This window comes from Trachemys scripta, chromosome 1 (genome assembly GCF_013100865.1).
Source record: "Trachemys scripta elegans isolate TJP31775 chromosome 1, CAS_Tse_1.0, whole genome shotgun sequence".
NCBI lineage: Eukaryota > Metazoa > Chordata > Testudines > Emydidae > Trachemys > Trachemys scripta.
Genome location: NC_048298.1, coordinates 144643037 through 144659446, shown reverse-complemented (window position 1 = coordinate 144659446; position 16410 = coordinate 144643037). Strand labels below are relative to the sequence as shown.

Here is a 16410-nt window from a genome sequence, read left to right as displayed (position 1 = left end):
CGGCGCATGTAGCTCCCCTCCTCTTCTCACACAGGTGATGGCTATCAGAAAGGCCACCTTTGCTGCGAGGAGTAAAAATGAGCAGTAGGCTAATGGTTCACACTGGGGAACCCATAAGAACTAATAGTGGAGTAGGGTCTCAGATAGGAACAATCTTCCTAGGCCTTTAAGGAACCGGACAGAAGGTAAGGCTTGTCTACACTGGCAAGTTTCTGCGCAGAAAAGCAGCTTTCTGCGTTGTAACTCCCAAGACGTACACACTGCCAAGCCACTTAATGCGCAGAAACTGCGCAGTTGCAGCTCTGTAAAAAAACCACCCCCTTGCCTGGGGTCAGCCAGTTAGTGACAGTTATGTGAATAGTGGCTGTGTTTTAAATCACTAAATCAGCGGTCTGTGTGTTGCAAACAATACTGCTCCTGTAAAAATGTTGCATTTCACAGATATGATCTTCGGAGCCCAGCCTCCCTCTTTGTTATTGCCGGCTGAATGGCTGCGCAGAATTAGAAAGCAGCCACGAAGAACTGAGGAGGACTTTCTGCATGAGGTCATGATGCACTCTGAGGCCGAAAAACAAGAATTGAAGGAGTGGTGGGACAGTGAGAAGAGGGGCTGAAAGGAGAATGCGGCACACCAGAACGAAGCCACAGAGTGGCTCTTAAACGTTATGGAGCGCCAAGCGGACAGGCTCCAGGTGATACTAGCACTGCAAACCGAGCAGATCTGCGCCTGCCCTTCCCTGCAGCTCCTGTCGCAAAATTCTTTCCCATGCGTCCCCCCAGACACCGCCAACACACTCTTATCAACCTTCTGGCTCCAGTCTATACCTGCGGCATTCTACTCCCTCCTCACAGTCCAGCACTGCGGACTCCCAACACCCACTGCACTCAACACTCGTCCCTCTGCAGTTTAGCCCTGCTGAAGTACAGTACCCGCTGCACTCCAAAGGAGAAGGTTGGATATGATACCTGGACATACACAAATCTTTAACCATCCTAGGACCCCACCTACTGCAGGGACCCTCCCTTCTCCCATCCCTCTCAGCGCTGATATGTTTTTTTGTTCGTCTCTTTCCTCCCATTGTTGTCTTTTAATAAAAGACTTGTGTTGGTGTGAAAGCAATATTTATTCTATTAACTGAAAGCAAACAGAGCCCTGCAAAGCAACAGGCAATTTTCTTAAACCTTCATAGTGCATCATCTCTATCAATCACAATCACCTCCTAGCATTACAAGCACTGCACTCCCGAGCATAGCAACAAATATTAGTGGCTTTCAGTTTCAAATTGTTGCCTCAAGGCATCCCTGATCCTTATGGCCCCGTGCTGAGCCCCTTTAATAGCCCTTGTTTCTGGCTCTTCAAAATCAGCCTCCAGGCGCTGAGCCTCAGCAGTCTAGCTCTGAGTGAAGCTTTAACCCTTCCCTTCACAAATATTATGAGGTGTACAGCACGCGGCTATAAGCATAGGAATATTGTCATCGGCCAGGTCCAGCCTCCCATATAGGCAGCACTAGCGGGCCTTTAAACGGCCAAAAGCACACTCAACAGTCATTCTGTACTTGCTCAACCTATTGTTGAACCGCTCCTTGCTGCTGTCAAGGTGCCCCGTGTATGGCTCATAAGCCATGGCATTAAGGGGTAGGAGGGGTCTCTCAGGTCACAACGGGCATTTCAACTTCCCCTACTGTGATCTTCTGTCCGGGAAGAAAGTCCCTGCTTGCAGCTTCCTGAACAGGCCAGTGTTCTAAAAGATGTGTGCGTCATGCGCCTTTCCGGACCAGCCTGGGTTAATGTCCGTGAAACGCTCACGGTGATCCGCAAGTGCCTGGAGAACCATTGAGAAATACCTCTTCCGATTAATGTACTTGGTGGCTAGGCGATCTGGTGCCAGAATTGGAATGTTGTGCCATCCATCGCCCCTCCGCAGTTAGGGAAGCCCGTTTGTGCAAAGCCATCCACAATGTCACGCAGGTTGCCAAGAGTCACGGTCTTTCGGAGAAGGATGCAATTAATGGCCCTGCAGAGTTCCATCAACATGAGTCCAACGGTTGACTTTCCCACCCTGAACTGGTTAGCAACGGATCAGTAGCAGTCTGGAGTAGCCAGCTTCCACAGTGCAATAGCCATGCACTTCTCCAGCAGCAGGGCAGCTCTCATTCTCGTGTCCTTGTGCTGCAGGGCTGAGGCGAGCTCATCACACAGTCCCATGAATGTGGCTTTCCTCATCTGAAAGTTCTCCAGCCACTGCTTGTCATCCCAAATGTGTATGACGATACAATCCCACCAGTCAATGCTTGTTTTCTGAGCCCAAATGCGGCGTTCCACTGTGGTCAGTGCTTGTGGCGTTCACGGACGTGATCTCGTGTCATAGCTACTATGCATGGTGAGATCAATGTCGCATTCCTCTTGCCTTTGTAGTTTAAGGAATAGCTCCATTGCCACTCATGATGTGTTAGTCAGAGCTAGCAGCATACTAGTCACCAGTGCGTGATTCATTCCTGCAGACTGAAGAGGCATAGCGCGCCGTATGCAAACTGTTGAACGATGGCGCCAAATGTAGACGGAAGCACAGGGACTGCTGGAATGCAAAGCAATGCATCACGGGTCATTGGGACAGGACCCAGGATACCCCATGACCCCCTCTGCCTTCCCACAACTCTTAGCGGCAGAAGAGGAAGAGATGCTTTGTGGGATAGCTACCCAGAGTGCACTGCTCCGAATACCGCTGCAAGTGCCGGAAGTGTGAACACGCTATTGTGCAGGCAGCTGACAGTGGGAACACACAACAAGCGGCTTCCCTTCAGCGCTCTCTGAGAGGCACTGTAACTGCCAGCACTGTAACTCTGCCAGTGTAGACATACCCTTACATAATACAGTCCTACCTGGGCATGAAACGCTGATATTGCAGCAAGGTGCACTTTGACAGAGCTGACATCCAAACCTGACTCTTTTAGGTGCAACAGTCCTAAATCTTTTGAATCATTGATTGTGTAGGACACACATTGTCACTAGCCACCCAGGAAGAGAAACCCTTCCACTTACTGAGGTAAGTAGCTCTGGTGGATGATCTTCTACTATTAAGTAAGACATTATGCTTTATTTCCAAACAGTGTGCCTCTTCTGGGTTTAGCTACCTGGAGATGGCCATGAGGTGTAGTGACAGAGTTCCAGTGCAACACCTGCTCATGATTCGGTGATATCAGGTCCTTGACTAAAGGTGGGGGTTGAGGGGGGGCAGGGGAGGATTAAGGCTTCTTGATGGACAACTTGTACAGGTCCAAGTACCATGCCTACCTTGCCCAGGCTGGCACAATGAGTATAATTTTGCCACACTCTTGCTTCAGCTAGAGAATTATTTTGGGAGCCAATGGCACTGGAGGATAAGCATAGAGCAGGTCCTCATCATAGGGGAAGAGAAAACGTGCTCGAGATGGACGGGTTGTACTTCTACAGGCATCCCTGACGACGGGTACATGGTTACTGCCGTTGCCATGACTCTGGCAGCTGAGCTGAATCTGCCGCATCCAGGGAGGCCTGCAGAGTGGACCTTGCGATCAGTCGACCTTCCATCAGGAAAGACTTAAACTTGCCCCTTGTGTCCTTGGGCAGCTAACTGAGGAATTTGGATGTAGCATCCCAATTTGAATAATCATAATAGGCAAAAAGGGTCTGATGGTTTGCTATACATAGCTGTAACCTCACAGTTGACTAACCCACATTTCTACTAAAAATTCCCAATTCCTTTGTATCCTTTTCTTTAGGAGTTGCTTTTGCTCTAGCTTGGCAGTGTCTCACATTTACTCCTGCCACTATCAGGGAGCCTACTGAGGGGTGTGGATAAAACTGTTTGAGGGATGAGGGGGTTTGCCATAAAGTTTGTATAGGCTGCATAACTGCCTCAATTATAAGGAGAGCAATTTCCCCTGCTACAGCCAGGTGTAAAATATCTAGTTTGTGGGATTTTTCTCTGAAAGCTCTATTTATATTCCCAGGGACACAGCAATCCTTTTAGAGAATTCTTGGTAGAACTTAACATCATCTGATACTAGAGAAGATGTCTCCAGTACCCGGGTCTCGCCTGGTGAGGCGGACGAGGTGTTCAGAAGAGGCAGGTTCTTTTGGACCTTACTGAGGCTGGTCTTGAATTGCCAATGTAGAAGACCTGCCTGAAGCAAGTAATGGGTGGTTCTGATCCTCGGTGCCCTATGGGATCTTGGTACCAACATTGAGTGGCCTGGGTGGAGAAACTTCTCCCTTTTGGGGATATATTTCTGTAGTGTAGTGCTTGCCCAGTACAGACTTTGGATGGTCTGCCAGTACTAGGCAGTGAAACTTATCTTCTCAGTGACTGACTTCTGTGATGCAGCAGAGATAACAATCTAGACACTGGAAACATATCCCATGGTACCCACTAGGGCCATTGACTTGTGCCTAGACCTGGCACTCCCATTCTTTTGACCTACTCAAGATAATTCCAAGAATGGGAACAATCCCTGGAGGATGCCCCAGATTCCCAGAAGTCAGAGATGTAGGAACCCACCAGACTCTTGAGGAGAAGCAGGAGTACTCCAAAGGCCAGTGTGAAGCAGTACTGGGTAGAGTCATCGGAGATCAGGACCATGATCTACAATGGGCCTGCAATACTGGCAGCAACATCTGGGGCTTACTGGTTATCAGAACTGTGTGCTGAGCCAAAGTAGCTACTGCTGGTCTTGGAGCTGGCACTAGGACCAAGGGAAGCAGCACAAGACCTGGTGTAGTTGGCGCTGTAGCAGACCACTACATGGAAGCCAACAAATGCACCATGTGCAATGGCCCCAGCAAGGTACCATGGAGCTGAATGACCAGCAAGGGTCATACTGAGAAGCTCGGTAGATCCTTCACAGCTGTGTAGGCCTCTTGGGTGACTGACACGGAAATGGGCCTTTGTTTTGCTGTCAATGCGGTTGATGGCTCTGCTGTCTGTGCCAAGGAAGCAGCTGATCTCAGTCTTGAAGCTCCAGCAAATCAAACACCTGTCCCTAATGTGACCCTCACCCAAGCACTTCAAGCCGTGAGAGTGAGGGTCTCTCATGGGCATCAGCTTGTGACATCCAGGGCAGGATTTGAAGCCAGGGATCTTGGTGTAGGCTCCGCTGGTATCAGGTGAAGCCTGGAGTTCACTGACTACTGACAGCCACAACAACAGTATAATGTCATCCAACTAAGACAGCACATTTGCAAGAGGAATGACCTGACAGCACGCTCCAACTACTGAAGGTAAGAAGGAACTGAAAGATCATAGAATCATAGAAGATTAGGGTTGGAAGAGACCTCAGGAGGTCATCTAGTCCAACCCCCTACTCAAAGCAGGACCAACAAGATGTGAGGGGTGACTCCACCCATTTATGCCCTCAACTTGCAGCACAAGGAAAAGCAAGGTGCAGGTGTGGCAGCCCCTGCGGGTACCGCTAGGGAAAACTCTGCAGCACTGGTGCACAAGATGCATACATACCTAGTGTAATGGACATATGCAAGAACAAAAAAGTATTAAGATTGTGGTATAAATATTAGAGAAGAACATTCCTCTTCTTGAGAGGCAAATTTAGGCTTATCTGCTCCCTTTGCAGCAGAAGGTTCAATTGTCTTCTGTCGCCATCTCCTAGCAAGTGGGAACTTATCCATCTATCCGAGCCTATACAGCAGGGGTCAGCAACCTTTCAGAAGTGGTGTGCCGAGTCTTCATTTATTCATTCTAATGTGAGGTTTCGCGTGCCAGTAATACATTTTAATGTTTTTAGAAGATCTCTTTCTATAAGTCTATAATATATAACTAAACTATTGTTGTATGTACAGTAAATATGGTTTTTAAAATGTTTAAGAAACTTCATTTAAAATTAAATTAATATGCAGAGCCCCCCTGACCAGTGGCCAGGACCCGGGCAGTGTGAGTGACACTGAAAATCAGCTCGTGTGCCATAGGTTGCCTACCCCTGCTATACAGAGTAATGTTGGAGAGTTAGACATACATACACTTACTAGGTTTCAGGCTGTTAAACAATAAGAAGGCTAGAAGTGCCAAATCTGGTGTCACTCAGATTTGTTCTCAAACTAACTGAGTTTGTACTGGAATCACACACCACTACTGTAATATGAACACATGAACAATCCTTCATATTATATGTCATTAGCCATAGTTCTGTACATGGACATCATCACTGTATTGGTACTGACCATTCTACACGGTGTCAGGTAATGTGAGCTCTAACTCGGTGTACAGAGCAATAAAACTTAAGCTCAGGATCCTGCTTTATGCTTAAAACTGGATGCCAATATGAGGAATATATTCCTGCTGAGACCTGAACTCAGGACTCTCAGGTATTAAAGCAGTTGCTCTAATACTTGAGAAAGCAGATGATCTACTAGATACCAAAAGTAGCAGCAGCTGCTCTCTTTTTGACCTACCAGCCATTAGTGAACAGAAACAATACTATGGCTATGGGGGATGAAATAGCATATCCATGTGTGTCTGGAGTGGCCAAGGTATGGCTCAGAAACAAAATGCAGATAATGGAGCTCTACATCATAACTCCCTAGCCGCCTTCATTAGTATGGAGATGGGGTAAAGTAAAGTGTATGTCATGTCCGTGCCATGGCTAGCCCGCACAGACAAGAACAGAACTTATTAATGCTGCCAGCTAACAAGTTACCCCATTAGCTCAAGTAACAGATGTTTGTATTTGATGGTGAAGGTTCTGGAGATCAAACCCTGCTGACAACCTGTAATGGTTGTCAGTACACACGCATATGTCATTCTAACCAAAATTTCAGCAAATGCTTTTAATTTTCATTCCTTTCTTCCCTCTGCTCAATAAGAACAATTGCAGTTTAACAAATTAATGTTTCTGCAACTCTAGTTTAAAAGAAAATGAAGATAAATATCGGGTAGTAAATTTGAAGGGCAGGACAGGCAGCACTGTTTCCCCCCACCCCATCGGAGATGGCACAAGAATAGCTGGGAAACATCCAGTTGTGGATATTGTCCTCCATGCACTTAGCAGAAAACTTTCATGGCTGAACGGCAAAATGTTGGAGGAAGAGAGTTTTTAAAAGAGTAGGGAAAGAGGATTGTTAGAAAGGTCATTCTAGACTGGTCTTTTTGCTACTTGAGACTTTAAATGGCAAGGAAAGAACAAACTCATGATCAGATGGCACCAGGACAGGCTATGGCTCCATTACATACTGCATTCAGTTAAAACCCACCCTCAACACCAAGTCATCCAGATGCAACACTGGAACCACTTTCCACTACAACTTCACTGTTTTAATGTCTTAGGCTAATTTTTGTAGCTTTTTCCATGATTTATTTTGAAATAATGAAAGTAAGGCTAATATTCATGGAGTTTCATAAATTTTACTTATCACAGAAATTTTTCTATTAACACATAATATAAACAGGTTTGCTGATTTAACAGCCTCTGGGTATTATAAATCACTCAGTCTTGGAACCAACATGCAATAAAGAACTAAGATCTGGAAATGCAACCCAGGGATTGTTGGGAAGAGGAAGCATGTATTTAGAACATCTGAGAAGAAATCACCAAAATATTGATTTGACTTCCAGTAATGTGCATAGCCCACAATCTCAAAGAACCTGAAGTAGGTTACATCATCTGCTCGAGGCCTCTAGGACTGTGAAAGGTTTGGTCCGAAATGATTTTGAACTAGTCACTGGCAGGACTCAGGGAATATATGCATTTCATTCCTCAGCATTTGAAAGCCATCATAATTGTGTTGCTGGGTTTCCTAACTTGCTGTTGAGAAATTTTGTAGCAGTATTCCCTTCCTTTGAAAAACTTAACTAAACAAAAAAATTTTTTAAAAGTAATACAAGAAAAAATAACTAGTGCATATTACTCGGGTTCCAAATCTAATGATCTTCACTATGTTTATGAGATGGGAAACAGGACTGATTTGCACTGTAGGTCTCACGCCTATATTCAGAAATGATTTATTTGTATCATAAAAGTGCATAACCCACCTCTAAAGAATGTATTTATTTATAGATTCTTTGCACAGGTCAAGAATTGAGCTATGATGGAATATAAGTGCATTGTAATGGGTTACAAATACATACCCAGCCTGGAAAATATCTATGGGCAAATCACAAAAAAACAGAGCCATGGACAATTCAATGCAGAGCCTAGGTACATTCCTCCTCCTTCTCTACATAAACAGTTATTGGGTTCTGATTCAACTACAGGGTCCCAGGTTAGTTTGAAAGCAACCAAGCACAGAAATCAAGGTCTGGACTTAAACTCTGCAATGTTACATTTATCCCACACATCATCATTATCCAACTCAGACAGCCTCACCTTAGTCCATGGATGTGCCTTAATCTGAGGGAATTTGAATTCAGTGTAGTTTGGATTCATTTCTCTAATTTGTTCCCTTGTAGGCGTTCCCAGGACCTAGAAAGGGGAAAAAGAAATTGTTTACATATACTTCCGATCTACAAAGTGATAAAGGTCCTAATAAAACTTGCTTGACAATATGATCAAACTTACAATAAGGAATGTCATTTTTTATAACGTGCAGTATGGTAGAGAGAGTAGGCATAAAGTGTCTGGCAAAACATAACTAGTCACTGTTACCAAGCAGTTTTTGCAATGTATTGAGACTTGGGGCACAACAGACTGGACAGTTCAAATTCTGCAAATTTACTTAACTGATGAAGGTCTTTCATAAAATTCAGGCATCTCTCTCAAATTCAGTGATGCTTCAAAGGAGAACAGAGCAGAATTCCTCCAGATTAGGAATTTTATAAAAAGAATTATTTGATGAACATCTTTAATGTAATAGGTTGTAGCTTGCAGTCTTACACCCTGATTAAGGTAATGAACAATAGCACACCCGAATGCATTTTAATAGTCATGAGTGAGAGCTCTCTAATGAACTTAAAAGATCAGACAAGCATTGCTGAGAGAGGCAGAACAGATTTTATTAGATGGAGATTGATTTTTTTCATATCTAAATGCAGACAGAGTGTTAACTTAACTACACCTAACGTACAGGCATTCAATTCACGTACCTGTAGTTTAGACATTTATTCTAGGAATTCAAATATAAAAGGATCTGTGTTTATATAACAACAACAAAAACACAATCAGTGTGATGTTATCTGTATATACATTTCCATAGAGAAATATGTGATTGTATTTATGAGATGATTTGGTGAGTTTTACATATCTATGAGTACATTAGTAGTTTTTGTTCAATTAACATTAATCTCAGAAAAAAATTCAAATCCTTTAAGAGGGACAAAAAACTCCTCAGCAAATTTGGAAGTCCACTGCTTTTTGTTTAAATTCAGTTCCTCTGGGTTCTGCTATTACAGAAAGCACTGTGGGAGAGGAAGCCTGAAACTCAGGCACCTCTTCTGACAGACAACCTCACAGTCATGTTACAGACTTGTGACAAATCTTTTGCCACGGAAATTCATGTCATGTTGCCAATTCATCACTAGGATTTCAATTCAAGGATAAGCAGGAACATGTCTAGATGTTATGAAAAACCTCCTGCTGAATATTGTCAGTTGTATTCATGAAGTTTTGTATTATTTTACATCAATAGAATTTTTTTAAATAAGCAGAAAGTGCAAAGAGGCTTGGGAAAGAAAAAGGCATGGGTTAAATGCATCTCAAGTAATTAAAGACGGTGGCCAAAATTTATGAAAAGTGAATAGTTGGTTGTTTTGTTTTTTTTTTAAATCTCATGTTTTGATTTATTTTCTAATTTTGAGTGTGAATTTAATAGTTGTGTTAGATGCGGGACTGACTGCTTTGGCAAGTGAAATTCTCTATTTAACCATATAAAAATCACAATCCAGGGTGCAGCAGTGCAAGCTTGCATTACACCACCGCCTGTCAATGGACGTCAACCAGAAGCTGGTAAAAATCTCTAAGGGTGGGGTTGCTAACAGCCTAAGGCTTGATTTGAACCAGCAACTTATGAGTGAAAGACCACACTTAGAGCTGGCTGGAAATTTTCTGACAGAACGCCTTTCCATCAGAAAACACCAATTCACTGAAAGTGAAACGTTTTGCAGGAACGTATCGATTTCAACTCATCTTTTGAATGAAACCCGGCAAGTTGCTTGTCAGCTTGTCTCCCCCGCAGTCCACCTGCCAGGAGCATTGGAGCCAGGCTCCACTGCAGCCTGCCTAGTTGTTGAGAGCCTGAAAGCCCAAGAGCCCTGGCTCCCAAGCTCTTCCACAGCTCGCCTGGCAGGCTGCCTTGCAGCCACGGTTCCCAACGTACAGTAGAATTTCACTTCTGCAAAAACTGTCAAGGTTTTGACATTATATCCTGATCAGGACAACAACTCTCCCTGCTCCCTACTTTAAAAAACAAACAAACAAAAATTACAAAAAAAAAACCCTCAAAAATTTTCACGGAAGTGAAATTTACTTTCCTAGCTAGCTCTAGTTGCATTACACAATGATAGCCCCTCATTTCCCAAGTCTAATACGTTTAAAAGTTTCCCCAGTGTAAAACTACTTGCTTAAAGGATAGCTATTTATTTTTTCACAAAAGCACTTTTCACTGTAATGGGCTTTTCTCAAAAAAAGGTTAAAAAAATTAATTTTGCAAATCCGCTGAATCCAAGAAGTGGCGCCAAACACCAAAGCTTCTCAGAATAAACGACACTAAGCACAAACTCTTAAAGCTCCGCATAAACACTACAATGGGTTTCAATTCTGCTAGATCTCAAAATATGATTAATCGTAACAATTTGACTGGGAAACCTCTACAGAACACCTGTTGGTAAGTACTGGAAGCAATGGTGTGGACAATTTAGACATGAGAGGCAGGTAGGTTGCCTGGTCAAGTGTTGAGGGAGGGGAGATTGAAATTAAGCGTACTAGCCCTTAGCTATTTAGTTTGGAACCAAAAGTAGTCTACTCATCCTTGGTGTTTTAAAGATAGATTCAACTGTTATAGATGGGCTGAATTACAGATTTGCATTTTCATTGTGCCTACTGGAATTCCCCTGAAGTTTCAGTAAGATAGAGCCATGTTACCTTTAGAAACTGAGCTCCCATTTGGGAAATGAAAACCAACTGTATTCCTCCACCAAACCTTTGCAACCCTGCCATGTGTTGTTAGAAGCCTACCCATTTGAATTTATATGTCATCCATGTCGTGTCATCCCCTCCAGATCTTTCTCTTGTTTCTTACATGCTATGAACAGTGAAATGGTTAACAATGTCGACATTTAAGTATCACTGGCTTCCTGAGATAGCACCTATTGAAATGAATGGAGCAGTTCCCACCTCAGAGCTATTGTTTCAAGCTCTCTGCAGACTGAGGTGGATATAGCTGTATTGGTTATATTCTGAGTCACATTTTCAAGGTTTTCTTTGCAACCATAATAGTTAGACTTTTTTTAAATAAGAGCTGACACTCTGGAGATCAACTAAGGGATCTATCCATACTCTCTAGTTAGTTCTTCATCTCTCTCTCTCTCTCACACACACCCACACCAAGTCACCCACTGTACTTTTGGGAAACACTGGGACACAGAATCCTTTACTTCCTGTCCTAACAGGGCTATTAAGTGCTTTTAAGACAGCTGCTGCATTTCCATGATGAAACGATGCCTAAACATTGTTTGAGTTTGGGGGGAGGGATAGCTCAGTGGTTTGAGCATTGGCCTGCTAAACCCAGGGTTGTGAGTTCAATCCTTGAGGAGACCACTTAGGGATCGGGGGCAAAAATCAGTATTTGGTCCTGCTAGTGAAGGCAGGGGGCTGGACTCGATGACCTTTCAAGGTCCCTTCCAGCTCTGTGAGATAGATATATATATATATATCTACCTAAGAAAAAGAGTAATAGTCTAAAGTATTTGGGAATGATAGGCACGGTATACTCACCAACCACCAGTCCACCTGCATCCCCAGAGTTCAGTAATTTCATTCAAGGAAGTTTTAGACACTTAAAGTCTTGACACAAGACTTGTGAATCGGATCTATGCCTTTCCCGGCCTGTGAAAGAGTCATGAGCAACTGGTACCAGAACAGACCAAAATAATCAATACCTCATTCAAGGAAGGACTCTTCCCTTTCTCCTTGATACATGCAGTAGTCTGAGCAATGCCAAAGAAAAACACCCTGGACACATTGGTTCTAGCCAATTATCTCCCAGTATCAAGCCTCCCATAGCTAAGCAAGCTCACAGAGAAGCTAGTCAAAGGCCAATCACAAGCTCATCTTATTGAAGGCAACTTATTAACTTGGTATAATCTGGATTCAGGCCAGCACATGGAACTGAAACTGCTTTAGTGGCACTGATGAATGATCTCCTCCTGTCAATGGAAAGAGAGCAGACATCCTTTCTTACCCTCCTTGACCTCTCTGCATCATTAGACATGGTCAATTACAAGATATTGTTGTTTTGCCTGAGAGAGGTGGCAGGCATCCAGGGTTATGTGCTAAAATGGACTGAGTTCTTTATGGAGGGACATACCTAACAAGTAATTATGGGAAAATGCAACTCCATCAGTAGACCCCTCGTTTATGAAGTCCTAAAAGGATCAATTTTCTCTCCAGTCCTTTTCAATGTCTACATACAACCACTAGGTGAATTGATCAGAGGACATGGACTCAAGAGCCAGAAACGTGCAGGTGACATACAGCTCTACTTATCCTTCACCACACTCTAGCTATGTGGGACACAGAACTTTATCTCAGTGGCCTGTACAAGACTGTGAAATGAACTCCCCCAGGAGCTAAAGACTATCACAAACCTCAACATCTTCCACTTCAAGTGCAAGGTGCAGTTCTTTGATCTTGCCTTCTTTAATGCATGCATGCATAGCAACATGTACATTAAAACAAAACAAACAAAACCCCCCGACAAAAACAAGACACGCCACTGCACATACTTTACCCCCTTTGGAGATAAGATAAATGTGATAGCTGTTAGTCATGTCACTTAATGCACTATTGGAAGGCTCTCGGAAACTATGGTGAAGAACCTATATAGAATAGATCAACTCAGAGACTTTTGATTTAGCTTCCTCCTCCATTTCCAAAGAACCATTTGTAGTTTTAGATTATATTCCAAACTCTCTTTCAAATTCAGGTTAACACATCCTAGATGAAATTGGTGTCTGATTGGAATGCAGCAATATTTCTCTGAAAATATTAATATTCATTTGGAATACTAGAACTTCCATGCTATATACTAGGGACCTTTTGCCTCAAATCCTAGATAGCCTTGGCAGTACTGAAGACAGTAAGTTTGCATACAAATGAGAGACAGATACTTCTTGATACTCTTTCACATGAAAAGCCTGGATAATATAGAGTGTGTGTAAACCACAAGGAATTAGGACTTGTCTGAAGGATTTCTGCAGTTAAATATCCAAAAAGATCTGTGATCATGTTGATTTTCCAGATCTTTCCATCTTCTCTGTGAAACATCTGTGGTTTGCTAACAAATCCATTGTGGCAAGGTACAGAGGGTCAGAGAAGTTTGGCTTACTTGCTTTCTAAGAAGCTGTATTCTCAGAAATAGGCCATAGTTCTTGAATGCTAAGACAGAGGAAGTGTGTGTGTGAGGGAATCGGTTTACTTAAAGGAGGTAAAAGCCTGACCCTTCAATTATACAGGCTTCGACACAATTGTGTAACTGGTAGAGTGATTTATTTAGCATTCAATGTATTTACTCTGCTCTCTCGTGTGTATCTAATGCAAGTATGAAAACAACTTGGTGCTGTTAACATATTCAAGGTGTTTTCAGCTCATAGCAGCGATAGAGATTAAAAGAAAAGAAAGAAAGGAAAATAGATGAGTGAATGTTTTAACGTTTTATTTCTACCAAATCATGTAATTCAATCCCAAAATCAGCAGAAGAGTTACCCCAAATGGTAACTATGTTGGTGTTCTAGATATTCAGGACATGTCCTCTAATAAAATAATACTGGACAAAGATCTGCTGAATATATCTAATACTGTACTTTGTTCTTTTACATTTTGAGTTCTAGGTATACTGGAATGCAAAATTCATAAATTAGTATGTCTGTTTACAGTAGCAATCACAAAAAGACAACGTGTAAAACTTTTTAGTGTGTCTAAGTGACTACCTAATCTGTTTGAAAATGACAGTTGACAGAAGGAAGCAACTGCAGCTGGAGCTGAATTGGAGAGTGAATCTGAGAATTAAATAGGGCTGGATGTAGCTTGCAAACAAGAGAGTGTCTCGGGGTGGAAGACAATGGGCAAGACACCACTGTCATTTGGGGTATCCTAATCATTCCCATCTGAATAATCAGGAGGATCATCCATAAAAGAATTACAGGAGGAAATACTCACTGACAAAGTAGATGCTTTCATAGTTCTCAAGAGCGAGAGAGTGGTGGACAGACCAGATTTCGGTGTCTTTACAGGAGACCTCCCTCTTGACAACTGATCCACAGAAGCCCACCCAGGCCATTATTTCAGGGTTCCTGAAGAAAAAGTGACTAACTCATGGACATATCTCAGCGGGCTTTGGGGAACCTTTGTTCATGGATACCCTACCTCCAGAAGTGTGTGGGGTCTCTCTCCCCCAGGCTCTGTCAGAAGGGACAGGCTTCTGATCTGAGAATCCTGAGGATATACCTTGGACTCAGTTAAAAGTGGTATTAGGTCCAATCCTTGGAATTTTTGGATCTATGCTTTCAGTTGGAAAAAATGCATGAAAGTGACCTACTCAATTCCACTGTAGGAAGGTGGATAAGATACCTCTTGGAAAGCAGCCACAATGTAAGTATGATTGGCTTTGCACAAAGAAACCAATGGTGCTTGGTGGCAACAGTGTACTCTGCATGAAGAGAGAAGGCTGCACTTCTCTTGAAATAGATGTATTCAGCCTCAAGCCCCACACCAACCTCTTCTGGAATTGAATCCTCTTTGCTAATAAATAATACTACAGCTAAAACAAAGCTAAGAAGGAAAAATCAGTTGCACAGAAGTAAAGGAGACTAAAGGTGCTGAGAACTGGTGGCTGAAGGGAACTGGGGCACCAGCTCCTTACATAAACTTGCAGAAGCTAAATGTTAGGTTGTGTGACAGGGCATAAACAAGAGCCCAAAAGCTGAACTCAACACTAGGGGCTAGTTTACACTAGAAGTGCTACATCGGCACAGCTGTAGCGTATTTGGTGAAGACACTTTATGCCAACAGGAGAGAGGGTTCTCTTGTTGGCATAATTACTCCAGCTCCACAAGAAGCAGAAACTATTTTGGTGGGAGAGCGTCTCCTGCAAACATAGTGCTAGTGTTGACAGCGCTTAGGTTGCTGTAACTTGTGTTGCTCAGTGGAGTGGCTTTTTCACACTGCTGACTGATGTAAGTTATATCCACATAAGTGGTAGTGTAGATTTGCCCTAGGAGTGCACACGCTCCTAAAGGTGGGGATTTATACAGACAAATATTCACAAGAAAAAACTACTACTCTCATACTGGTTTGTTGAAAGGTGTAATTAATTAGCTGTTTACAAACTGAACCGCAGAAGAAAGGTGCTAGAGATGTGCCAAGTACTTATTAAAAGATTTTAGGATGGAGGAATCTCAACCTACAATACAATCAACTTCGAAGTAAATAATCTGAAAGGGTGACAGAGGAGAGAAAGCTACAACTCTGACAGTTGCATAACATTAAATGAAAAAAGAAAAAAAAAGCCAACCAGAAACATGAATTTCTTTTGTTAACAGAAACAAGCACAACCATACACTAGCCTAGTAAGATGCTCCATTTCCATGGTTGACATGCACACAATTGTTCATCTTGTTATGCTGCCAGCAATTGCTGAAAGTGGGGAAATTACATTATGCAGAGAAAGAACTGAGCTTTTTGAGGGACAGGGTTGCACAATGGCAAGAAAGAAATGCCAGAACACTTCCTCTATGAATGGAGAGAGAGGATTAATTTTAAACCATGTCAATACTAGCAGGTGTTCTATAGCACAGACAGCCCATCCCAATGGCATACTTTCACTCCATACAGAAGAAAAAAACATTCTTCCCTGCAATTTCTTCTTTGGTAGAAGCAGCTTTTCTTTGCCATTTAGCTACTATAAATGAATGTATGTATTTATTTTTTCAAAAACTGAGCCCAAAATAGTACCTTGATATTTGAGTGTGAGCCATGTATTATATTTGCAATCCATTTTTAACACTCAGCTCAGTAAAAGTGTTACAGACTATAAAATTACTCACTGGTTAGATTTCTGACACTTTACAGGTCTCATGTTTTAACATTTTCCTTCATGAATACCAGACAAAAATTATTCTTCCTATTCCAGCCTGAAAGGCATTGGAAGAGAGGGCACAGTTACTGTTAGTTTTTTTTGTAATAGGTGTAATCCTGCTGTTAGCTCAAGGAGTC

General features: G+C 42.7%; 1 protein-coding gene across 4 annotated transcripts in view; it reads right to left on the bottom strand.

Annotated features, from left to right (window-relative positions):
* GSK3B (glycogen synthase kinase 3 beta) overlaps positions 1–16410 on the bottom strand; it is a 228490-nt gene that overhangs the window by 39557 nt on the left and 172523 nt on the right. For all 4 annotated transcript variants that reach the window (XM_034788614.1, XM_034788631.1, XM_034788605.1 and 1 more), the window contains exon 8: positions 8353–8448. In XM_034788614.1, coding sequence (XP_034644505.1) covers positions 8353–8448 — 96 coding nt within the window. The remainder of the gene's footprint in view (positions 1–8352; positions 8449–16410) is intronic.